This window comes from Chaetodon auriga, chromosome 4 (assembly GCF_051107435.1).
Source record: "Chaetodon auriga isolate fChaAug3 chromosome 4, fChaAug3.hap1, whole genome shotgun sequence".
Taxonomy (NCBI): Eukaryota; Metazoa; Chordata; class Actinopteri; order Chaetodontiformes; family Chaetodontidae; genus Chaetodon; species Chaetodon auriga.
The window spans coordinates 14,835,853-14,848,281 of NC_135077.1; the positions used below are offsets into that span (position 1 = coordinate 14,835,853).

The window sequence follows — 12,429 nt, forward strand, 5'->3', positions numbered from 1 at the left end:
ATCAATACTTTGAGAAAATAAAGCGATCATCTAGCATCATTTACACACACTCCCCTAGAGTGCACATGTACAACACACACGCACGCACGCACACACACAGCAAGAATAAAATGCTTGGAAACAAACAGAAAGATGTATATACATTCAGTCCTTGAAGTAACACCATCAAACCAATTGTTAATTGTCAGTGACAATTAGAAATTAGCACATGAACACTAATTTCACTCAGTCTTGGTAATTCGTGAACATTGGCAGGAATGGTTGGACATATTTATTTTTTGCCTTTCACTGTATGCCTTTACAATATATTTCAGTTTCTTTCACTTGCTGTCAGTTTCACGTTGTTAATGTGCATCAATGTCTGTCTTTTCAGCTGTCTCTGACACTGTTGGAGTTCCTCTCTCTCTCTGTCTGGCTTTGCTCAATATAAGGAAGAACACACATTAACACATACATACACACACACAGACACACACGCACGCACACACACAGACACACACACACACACACACACACACAAAGAGCTAAATTTGGCACAATCATGATTTCCAGCACATCACTATTCCACAGAGCTCCTCTGTATTTTCAGCGATGACGCTTCTGACATTTTACCACCCTGGAATCAATGAGCAATGTGTGTTTTGCATTTACATGTCTATCTGTGCGCATGAGTGTGTCTGTTTGTTCTGCTGCATGTATATATGTGTGTGTGTGTGTGTGTGTGTGTGTGTGTGTGTGTTTGTCAGTACTAATGAGTGTTTAGCTGTGTGAAAACACGGACTAATGATGCGTGCCCACCAGTGTCGGTAACGATGTGATGGCTGACCGCTGTTTGCAGACCAGCCAAACAGTGTCGACAGCCCCTGGAGATCCATTACTGCAGTCTCATTACTGCAGACCTGGGAACAGATCTAAAGACTTGCGTTTTCTGGTCTGCTGTTGTATGAAATGAAATAAGAAGAGTGGGGGTATGAGATCACACTGAGGACTCACGGTTGACTTAGAAAAGTGAGCAGCATGTTCAACCTCAGCAGCTTGATGTGAAACAAAACCTAGAAATACAGTTAATGCTAGAGTCTAAAAGGGTAATGGTGAACAAAACTACTGTGTGTATGATTCCAGCATTCCAGCACACCTAACGTACAACAATAACCTAAAATGTGTATCAAGAGTAATTTGGCTGGCACAAAATTAGCACTGGCATGGTTTTTAAAATGCAGATGGAGAAAGGTAATTCTGCCTCCCGAGTAGCACATTTAAAAACATTAATTAATCAGTGCCCATACAAAGGAATAAGTGGGGTTCACCTGAGTTGCTCTGAACTGATTAGTAACAAACTTAACTGATATTTTTAGGTCGGCTTAAGTGAATGTATTCTAGCTTGCTACTCTTCCAGCATTAGATGTGAAAATCAGCCATATTAGCCAATATGTCAAGTCAACGTTTATTACATCCCAATATCACAAAACATGCCTCAAAATGCTGTACATGTTCTGTACAGCACATAAACAAAAACACAGAATGAGTGGACACGACTAATAAAACTGTTTTCCAACCATTGATGGAGGGTAAAAAGATGGTTGATCTGGTTAACACAGAGCCACATAGAAGACAGCGTCTGGCCAGATTCTCAATATTTAATGCTAATCACTCTTTATGCTAATGATGCTTTATTGATTGTCTGGACATAAAGTCATTTGTTCCTGCATGCACTGCGACTGTGTGTACTATTCAAAGGCAGTAGGTTAAGGCACCAGGAAGAACCACAAATCTGATAATTAGCATTGTTGGAGAAGGTAGCTTCATGGCCAGAGGAGTTGGCTGTACTAGCAGAGTTACCGGTTATCTCTGGGACTAACACTGCTCACAGATACTGAGGCTGATAGTCGGGGATATTTGCCACTGGGAGAGTTGGAGAAGCTGGGCGAGGGGTGCCTTTTGAATGATGCTGTAATTTGTTTGGCAATGAGAGCATGAGAAAATGGGAAAACTGGGCCATTGGTGACCTCAGCTAGAGGAGCAAAGTGGTTGAAGAGCTGAAGAGAGTTATTTCTCCATTGGGATTGTAAAGGGAAAGGGATTACTTCTTCCTGCTTTTCACAACCATTACCCAGAAGAAGCAACTGGAAGGGCGGGGCTACTGTCACCCCCCCAACGGGGAAAGACAACCTGGCTGTTTTAGATAGGCTAAATGAGAGGAGAGCTGTGTTTGTCATTGTAAAAGATCCATGATGAGAAGCTCAATAGGCTGCAGCTCAGTTTATATGTCTGCCACAGCTGATGTCAAAATCATTCTTCAGAGGGAAATTTGGACAGTTCAGAACAGGATTGTCAAAGTAGGTAAGGAGGTTTAATCAGGTCATGCTGTTGTGGAAATAAATATATCTATTTAGCTCACAGACTCACAGTCAGTGCCAGCAAGGAAAAGGTGTATAATGTACTGCAGTATGTTGCAGGCAGTCAGGCGAGTGAGATGATCTGGAGGTTGAAAGCGTGTGAAATTACTTTGTTATTTGCGTTGATGTAGCTGTAGCAATCAGGCAAAAAAACCATCATAAAATGAAATAAGATGCTGTGGTCCACATGGAGAGTGTTTTCTGAGGCAACCCTCACCAGCAACAGGCCCAGACAGGCCTGGCTGACATGATGCAGCTCTTGATAAACACACGTGTATGGTTTCAATCAGTATGCTTTGTAGTCAGATTCAGATTCAGAATCAGAATCAGAATCAGAATCAGAATCAGAATCACTTTATTGATCCCAGAGGGGAAATTGTTTAAGTCTGTCTGGCAGTCTGAGGAGGTGTGAAGAGGGCTCACACAGGAGGATGGGGGGGTAAAAAGGTAAGAAGGGGTGTCCTTCAGGATTTTTTTTACCGGGAGCTGAAATATCCAAGAAGTGTCCTCCACTCAAACCACTGAACGAAACAGGTCCCCCTTCAAAAACAGCCTTTCACTAAGTCTGTTTGGGGGCGGCTGCAAACTGAGCTGTTGCCATTATTTCCTCAGCATGTATAAGTGAAAAAAAACAAAAACAAAACTATTTTGTTGTTTAGTAATAGCACATTCCTGTGATGGTCTCATTTGTGGACAATTTTATTAACTTTTTGTAACAAGCTGAGCCTTTTCAATGTTTTCACTACTCCAATGCTTTTAGCGTCTGATGCACGATGAGTCTGACCCCTGTTAGTGCTACACCTTTTCACCCGTCTCATTTAACATTCCTGTGATAGCTAACAATCCAAAGCCACTGCTGTAGTATCATGCATAAATATCAATATTCTAATAATGAAAATCACAACACCTAAATTCTTCTAATGTCTCTCCCTGTGTCAGTTCTGAAAACACTGTGTTTCTTATCAAATCTCTTAAATAAAAGCTGTTACATGTTTCAACCTTAACTTTGATTATTAACGCTCAATGCAGATAATGCTTTTTTTAAGGCTTCTCCCACTGGCTGTTGATTGTTCAAGAACTGGATGGTTGCATTTATCCACAACATGTTTTATAGATGCAAGCTTTCAGTAACTGCTAAATTCAAATCCCTGTGGATTGTTCTCATTTTCCAATCTAAGACATACAACTTTTTTCTGTGTTGATTTATTGTCCTCCAAAACCCACTTAAGATTTTGTTTTTGAATCCTCTGGCTTACTTCCACTCATGATTACCAAATAGGTTTGGTTTCTGTTGTGATTTTAATTTGCCTGTGGGAAACACAAAAACACAAAGAATCTGAAACTAAAATACGTGGGTGTTGTTGAATATTTTGACTGAAACCATGGTATCCCCTGCCATATCAATCCAGTAATTTGCTTCTGTTTCAATCTTGACATTTTGGCAGAGAAAGACAATCATTTAACAGTGTTGTTTGATCTTTATCCATCCCTGTCAAATCTCCAAAGTGCCCATCACACTGCTGCATTATTAATTCCCAAACAGCTGTTACATTCTCTGAAGTGTCTTCTCACTGGAGCAAACCATCCTGTTCGATGGGGGATATAGTCGTGTACTTTCAGTAACTCTCATGATGCCACTGTAGCATCTAATGTCCCTTCAGACAATGACTGAGTGCTCCAATAATCCCAAGAATGATAATCATATTTGTGATGTGGACAACAATTTGAGGTACACTTGGCACTGATGGAAATCATTTAAACTACTGTAATTATATGAAAGAACTTTCAATATCTGAAACATTTCATCTCAGAAGGTCAGAACAGTTTCCTTTTAAAACTATTACTGTAGCTAATAATGTAGGCTCAATCAAATCATCTGTGCATGTGTCCCTATTGACTGCACCCGGCCCCCTTTGTTACTATTGTTAAACCTGCTTTGTATTCGGCACAAAACTCAGTTTACAATAATAACTGTGGCAGATTTAGTGCTTGAAATTCAAAGTACACACCAAGTGTAGCTAGCTAGGTAATTAAATTAGCATGAGCTCAACAAGTTGGTTGGAATTGCTGTCCCTGGCCAACTTTTCAATGATCCCAACGAACACATTTTAAAAGAACAATCTTGCACAAGGGGTCTTAAATATGCACTTGATGGCTACATGCATCATATTGGGCGAAAAGACTGAGAGCAAGGTTAAAGCTACAGCTCAGCTACTGAGATCAGACCATCATAAATTCAAACATAACCCTGTTTGGCTGCTTCGTGTACAAACTTGTTCGTGTTTTCAAATCATAGGTCTTCACTTCCAACATGACGAGAGTTAAGGTTTTCAGGATGAAGATGATAACTATCCAATGCATTTTGTAAACCTAACACTATCTTGGTTATGTTGGTCAGGGTTGCTGCAGTGCAGCTTTCTCAAATACAACAAAGTGCAGGACAGAGACGCTAACATCACTCTAAACTCTGATAGCATCCAGGAGAGGTTTCCACACAGTGGGGTAATACTACACAGTTCACTCCAGTCATGATTTTCTAATTCTTTACAGGCAACCTGTAACTAACTACAAAGCATGTCGTACTAACAATTGTAGCTTATGTATGAGCAAATAAACAGCAGAAAACTTAATATATTCATTACACTTTTGCTCTTGTGTGACAAGAGGAAGCAGACAAAGTTTGTTGTTACTATAAAATGTGTGCGGAAGACATCTCAATACATCTAACACTTACTTCTGTGGAAAAAACACACTCTCCAAATTATGTCTGGTTGCCTGCCAAAGTCCCTGGTGGCCTAATTCTCACCTGCTACAACCCAGAAACTTAAAATAAGAAAAAAAAAAAAAAAAAAAAGCTGTCGGCTAGCATTTCCCCGTGCTGGAAATCTGTTGTTCCCACACCCACAGGCCTATAGACCTAAAGCTGTAGCGAGACAGGTGGAAGCACCTCTCTACAGGGTGAGGATCTGAGCGATAAGGCAGATTCAGCCTTGGATACCACTGTTCAAACAGACGGAGGCATGACTCCAGTTTGCTAAACAGGCGGTGGAACCACAGACATTCCAGCTCGCTATTTCCTCCCCATTAAAGGAGCAAAATCTCTGTCTGCCTCTCTCGTTCTGTCTCCCTCTATTTTTAGCCGCCCCTGAGATGAGAGACGACCCACCACTGTGGCGGTGGCAGGCGTGAGTGGGCGACGGTATAGCAAGAGCGAGAAATATTGATAGAAAGACAAAGAGTGTACGAAGCAGAGCAACAGAAACAGACAGGAAATGGGGAAAAAAGTTGAAGTTAAAAGAAAGCATGAGGCATCATTCTTTATTGGTTGGAGATCTTAGTGAGTGTGATCTGAACCAAAAGTGTTATAATGTTCAGGTGGGTCTACCTATAGCCTGCTACCTAACCTGGGTGGGTTCACCCTGTTGGCTGGAGAATCACATTACACAGGCAGATGAAGGAAAAGCCATGTAAGAAAGAGGGGTGGATATACACAAGAAAGAATATAGAGAGTTGACATTGCGGAGGAGTGTGGACATTGAGTGACAGGGAAATGAGACACTAAAAGAGACTCAGGCTGAAAACTACATGGTTGTTGGTTCACTCTAAAACAACTGTAGGTAGAAAGAGAGGCTACAGCTTGTGCATCTGCAGAGTATTAATGAGGCAAATCATTTATTTTAACTCTTATGGATTCCTCCATTCATCAATTTACATTGTTAACTTGCTAGTACTTGCTAATAGGGTCACAGTAAGTAAAGATAAACACACGCACACTCATAATCAACAAGACAAATACTGCAATATATTAATTCCAACATTATCGCTAATGGAGGAAACCTCCCTCCAAGCACTGTTAGATTGTTGTTCCTAAATTTGTAAAGGAGAGAGTAGCTAAGGATGTTTCTAATTGGGTTCTCATTATTTTTCCACTCCTCAGGAGTTGTTGACAGAATAAAATCACACAACTGATGAAAATCAAAAGTTGGAACTAAATGTTTCGTAGTTACAAGCAAGCAACTCCAATCAAGAAATGCCCAACACTGTTCCCAATGATCTCTACACTAATTTTCCACAAAACAAAAGTTGTTAAAATCAGTTGCCCCATGTTTTTGCTTTCTTTCTGTTGGATTAATGGTTTGTTATAATTATTTCATGGCAAGGTCATGACTTATTCCTGAATTCTGACACCAAATCACACGGTAATATTTCAACACAAGGAGCCACATATAAGAAACAGCAGGTTGGACACTTCTGGAAAACTGTGATGGATCTCATTTAAAACAGCTACTTTTGATGTGCCGTTAGTTATTACATTGTGTTTCTATAGACAACAATTTGTGCTTTTTTTGTGAGGATGAACACTTCTGTGACACTGAAAATAATTGTTTAAACATGAATAAACGGACAGCTGTGGAAAAGAGACAATCTGACAGTGACAGAGGTGGAGCAGAAATGAAACAGGCAGAAAAATAAATGACCAAAATAATAAAATAAGGAAAATGATGACCAAGGACAGTTATGCAACACAGAGCGGAGCTGCGGCTGTCTGTACCTGCTCATGGTGCTCGATGCCCATGCTGATGGTGTTGATCAGGATGGCAATCATGATGCCTCGGTTGAAGTATTTGCTCTCCACGATCCCCCACAGCTTCATCCTCATGTCGTGCCACAGCTCCCTGCATCGCTTCTTTGGACTGCAGCCTCCATGTCTCCCTGGACCCTGGCCTTTCTTACCCTTCTCTTTACCACCAGGTTGCACCCCTTCCCTGTCCGTTTCCTCCACAGCTCCCTCGTCTTCTTCATCGTTTGCACTGCGACCTGGTCCCACGCCATCAGTGAGCGACAGGGCTGCGGCGCACTGAGGACAGCTGTCGGTGGCAGTGGTGGAGGCGAGGGCCATGGGGGAGGCGGGGGAGGTGTGGTCAGGTTTATTATGGTGGGGACAATGTGCACCTGAAATGGTGCAAATGGAGGGTGTCAAAGGGTAGTGTGTAAAGCATGCATCAAAATACAGCTGAATATTTTTACAGTTACACACCATGCCTCCTCATTGCTCTCCTCTCACGTCCTCCCTTTCCATTGGCTTTCCTCTCCCTCCCCATTTCTCCTCCTCTACCTCTTCCGACGCCCCTGAAGCCACGTGGTTTGCCCCGCAGGGTGTTGAAGAAGGCAACAGTTTGCCTCCTGGCCTTGCGGATGACGTGGCAGACCAGCTGAAAGAGCTCCTCGTAGCAGTCCCCGGGTTCACTGGCCAGGGTGGAGGAGGAGGAACACTGTGCTCGCTGCTCCTGCATCAGCTGGTGCTCCCTCTGCTTGGTCTCTGAGAACTGGGTGGCGATGACCACGAGACACAGGTTGATCATGAAGAAGGAACCCACCTGGGAGGATGAGAGCCATATGTGGAAATTGAGTTTTTAAGATTGATGTGGCAAAGCTTAGACTCAGACAGGAGTATAATCCTGGAACCTCATGTGATTTAGGGATATATCCCACAGGTTCCCTGGATTTGTCTCTTTTATCAGTGACACATACACTGTAACCTAGGCTAAGAACAGTAGTGTCGAGCTGCAAGGTAGTGGAAGCTCTTTGGGGCAGGCCTGGTTCAGAGTTCAAGTCCCATTCATTTCCTTCGGAGAGTGGCTGTTACATGACTCACAGTTGGAGTACTTCCACAGACTGGTTGAATCACCAGAACAAAAGATGATGTGTTGAAAAGTATCTGGTCATTCGCTAAAAGAAATAATGGTACAGACCTACAGTATGTATATAAAAGTGTGAGATTATCAGTCAGCTGTGACTGCCAATATGCATTCCAGGGGGAAACAGCGCTTACAATTTTATTACATGAGCTGCTAATGGTTTACCTTGCAAGACAGCTGGATTCACAAGATCACGCAAGATGTCCAGCTTCTAGTTATGTGCTTGTGGCAAAACGGCAGGTGATTCAGACCAATCAGAGGCACTAATGGCAGCCCCAGCCGGGCGTTGTTTTCATTTGAAAGCAAAGAACAGCACTGAAGGCTTTTCTTCATGGAAAAGATGTTTTCATCTTCTCCTGACTCGCTTTAGCTAAATCCCCACTACAACATCATCTGGTTCATTGATCTGCTTTGTACAAGTTAGCCCTAATAGATGGTGACAGACCAATGGTTCTTCCAATCAGCTGCCAAGCATTTTTTGAAAGTGTCAGCCCTTCTCCAAACATTTTCCAAGGACAGTTTCCCAGATGGTTCTGTCTATCAAACCATCTGGTGCGTCACGTTAGCTAACGGTGGACAGAAGCTAAAAACTATGCTAAACTGACCATACAGCCTTGTTTCATCTCATACTGCAACAATGACGTGTTTGGAATGTGGTACAGCTCTGATTTGTACCTCTGACTAGCTTATTCGCCATAGCAGTAGAAGCCAAGGCTCATGGGCATTTAGAGTGATTATATCAAAATAACATAAAAACATATCTCAGAACAGAGGTTGGAATAAGTAAAATTGATGATCAAATGAAAAAAAAAAAAAAAAAAAAATCCTCCCACTCTGCAACTATACGGCCTAAATAATTCTCACCCAGAACAGGAAAAAAACACAGAAAACCAGAGCAATCTTTTAATTAATTGCTGATATAATTAATTAATGCTACTTTACACAGAGGTAATGTTATCAGATGACCTTGGTTTTAGGAGTAATATGGTTGGGGATCTGCACTGAAATTTTCACCTTACAAATTAAACACATTATGAATTCCAGTGGGGGGGATATAGCGCAAGTTTACTTAATTGTATTGTGACAGCTTGAATCCAAGTTGCCTGCATGTGTTAATTAGCACCAGAGACCACCTTACTCCTAATCACATGCAGGTCAGACATGTAGATCTCACCACAGCATGGTGAGATCTACAGAACTTACATAGCATACACCAGACCTGAATGTCACTTTATTTACTACCCAGTAGTATACCTAGTTCAGGCTGTCAAGATGTGGTGTCTGATGCTGGTTCATTTTTACTTAATTCCACCCAAAAAAGTTTCGGAGCACTTTAGAAAATTGACATTTGTTTCAAAACTTCCATGTAGCTCTGCAGTTTCTTTGCACAACCCGAAGCGTTAATTTTGAAGGGAGAGTGAATATCTAACACTGCACATAAGAGTGAAAAGCTACCACCACGGGGCCAACTCCATGTTATCTAAGCTTGTGGAAAGGACTTATGGTAGGAAGAGTGACGGATGACTGCATGGGCAAATGAAACCTGGCCTTGAGCCTAGTTGTACTTGATTGACAATAAAATTGCTGTTAGCAAGAGAAAGCCTTGTGAGATTTAAGTATAAAAGAGCAATATTGAACAGCTATCAAAGACAGACAAGGAAGAAAGAATCCATTCTTTTTGCCCCATTCTCTCATTCATAGTCTCTTTCTATGACTGTTAAACTCACACTAGGATATCTTCAACATAAAGCTGATCTTATGCTGCAATGCTAATTAAAATTAACCATGTGTAAGGTCAGCTAATTTCTAATACAGCAATTGCTTACACTTTTGACAATGTGAAGATGAAATATATTTTTAGAAGTGTGTCAGAATGCTGGGCGGTATGCTGTGTTTGATGTTTGAGGCTCACTTTCATTACAAGAGGCAGCAGGTGAAACGGATATAGAAGGAGAGAGAAAAAGAGAGAAGAAAAGGGGGCAAGGTCACGCCGAGAAGTAGAGCCGATGAGGAAAAAGAAGAAGAGAAAGAAGAGGAGAGAGAAAGCGTGAAAGCAGAGAGGAGGGTGAAGTCGAACGGTCTCTAGGCTCTGATCAATAGTGATTGTGAAGCCTGATAACCCCCTTCTGCTCTACATCTGAACCACTGTGACAAAGAGTGTGGAAGAGCTGGATAAAAAGCGTGTGGAAGCGGATGAGTGTGTGTGCACGTTTTGTGTGTGGAGCTGCTCTTTATTGATCCAGTGCAGAGATTTGTGGTTAGACTAGCTGGTCTTTCATGCCAACTCTCTGGACTTGCAGACCAAAAGGGAGGCAGTGGGTCCCAGCACCCGTTCAGCACCCTCGCTGATCCCATCAAATATTTATGCTCACACCCTGCTGGAGCCACTGAAATACAATTAGATTAGTGTGTGGGGCTGTGTGTGTAGCTTTAGTGTCTGCAGCAGAGTGACACAATGACAATGTGTGTATGTGTGGATTACAGTGAGTGGATGCAGTGTGAGTGTACTGTATGTGTGTGTGAGAGAGTTTGAGGCTAAAAAAGAGAAACTGAGACAAGCCGTGAAAAGAATTACTGTGAATATAATACCAAAGCTCTGATAATTAATATTTTTTTAACAAGGAATGTCAAAGGCATTGCATGCAGTGTCAAACCCAGAGGGAGTTACATCAGCTCTGCAGAGCCTTTGAGCCTCTTTTAGCTCATTATTTCATCTTTACGGCACATTTTTGTTTGGTTAGGTGCGATCATCAATCCAGTGTCCTGCAACGAAAGGCTGATGTTTTCATTAGACTGCAGACAGACAAATTGAACAACTAGCTGGTGAAGAAGAGATGCTAAAAGACCAAGGCTAAAAGAAGAGTGGATATTGGTATTAATGTCCTCAAAGGGGTTTTCCAAAAGAATATGCCACAAGACAACACAGTATTTAGAGTAATGCCTGGATGGGAGGACCAAGAAATACTTTTCAAATATATTATTTACAGCTGCCTTAAAACTATTCAATGGCTAAAACCAGATCTTCCCACTTACAATATGTGGATCCAAACTATATGGGACCTTTGTCAGAAGGGGCAAATTACACACAGGCTCCAAAAACCCATATTGATTAAACTATGGAGTCCTGTCAGTTATTAGTCAGTGGCGCTCAGCCCTGCTATCCAGCTCTTTCACACCCTCTAGATACATTTATCACATAGCTCACACGTAACACACATCTTTTTCCAGCGTGGCCTGAGTATCACCTGGGTGTTACTTTTTCTAAGGTATTTTCGAGAGGACAATTAATAGTATCATTTTCTTTTTTTTCTTCCTGTTCCTCTGGATGGCTGTCTTTATGCACGTATATTTGGGAGTGGCTATTTAAGCCAGTGTTGTGCCCCTAAGTTGCAAAATAAATAAAATAAAATGAGATAAAATGAAAAATAGTGGCGCTTTAAGCTATTTGCATGGACAGTGAGAATACTTAGAGGCTCGGGAATAACCACTATGTGGTTTAGCTCTTATATTGGAGAAAAAAATGTTTGTCATTATATCCGCTGCATCTGCAGGATGCGCAGCACAAAGCATGGTTATATGAAAGTAAAATAGTTTATTATTCAGGTCTGATACGTGGACGCTGACAGTGCTTAAGAAATAAAAAACACAACCTGTTCATATCACAGTGACTGGGAAAATGTTCCAACAGCAGGTGAAGCAGCAGCTCTACCCTGACCACACACAAACACTGCAATCCAATGAAAAGACAGCACATGGAAACAATCGATCAGCTCAATGTTATGTGTTAACTGTGTTAAATGTTAACTATCTTACTCATGACAGATTGTTTAGCAATGTAGTTAAGCCCCCAGTGAAGTACTGTTTATGGCTTACAAATGCAGCAAATGTGACTTCAGCTTCATTTCACTTATGTGTTTCATCATTTATTACAAAAGTAAGTTCCTATAAATTGCAAAATTGATCTAAATTGAATTTTGAAGATTATAAAGTTCTTAAACATATACCACAGTCACATTACAGGATCTCTGGGTGCTACTGTCTCACTAATCAGATATCTCACAAATGTCTTTTTGTGTGCGACCGGGCAATAAAGATACAGAGATACAGATCAGATCAGCTAAACCACAGACAAATTTTGCTTCCATTTAATACGCCGAAACACAGCAACACGTGGGGATATTACATGAGATAAACGATCAGGTGTCTGTATCCATATCCACGAATGGGCTAATGTTAATACCACGTCTAAGGGAGGGTAAAGGGGGCTTACACAGTGTCAAATCAAAAGGCTTATCACACTGTGCGGCTCTGTAACAAAACAGGTTGAGGCTGGC

The 12,429-nt window shown here is 41.5% G+C and overlaps 1 protein-coding gene across 1 annotated transcript in view; it reads right to left on the reverse strand.

Moving 5' to 3' along the window:
- Positions 1 to 12,429, reverse strand: part of cacna1ib (calcium voltage-gated channel subunit alpha1 Ib) — a 205,021-nt gene that overhangs the window by 73,312 nt on the left and 119,280 nt on the right. Inside the window, exons 9-10 of the mRNA XM_076727506.1 lie at positions 7,435 to 7,774; positions 6,949 to 7,349 (exon numbers count right to left, since the gene is read on the reverse strand). Coding sequence (XP_076583621.1) covers positions 6,949 to 7,349; positions 7,435 to 7,774 — 741 coding nt within the window. The remainder of the gene's footprint in view (positions 1 to 6,948; positions 7,350 to 7,434; positions 7,775 to 12,429) is intronic.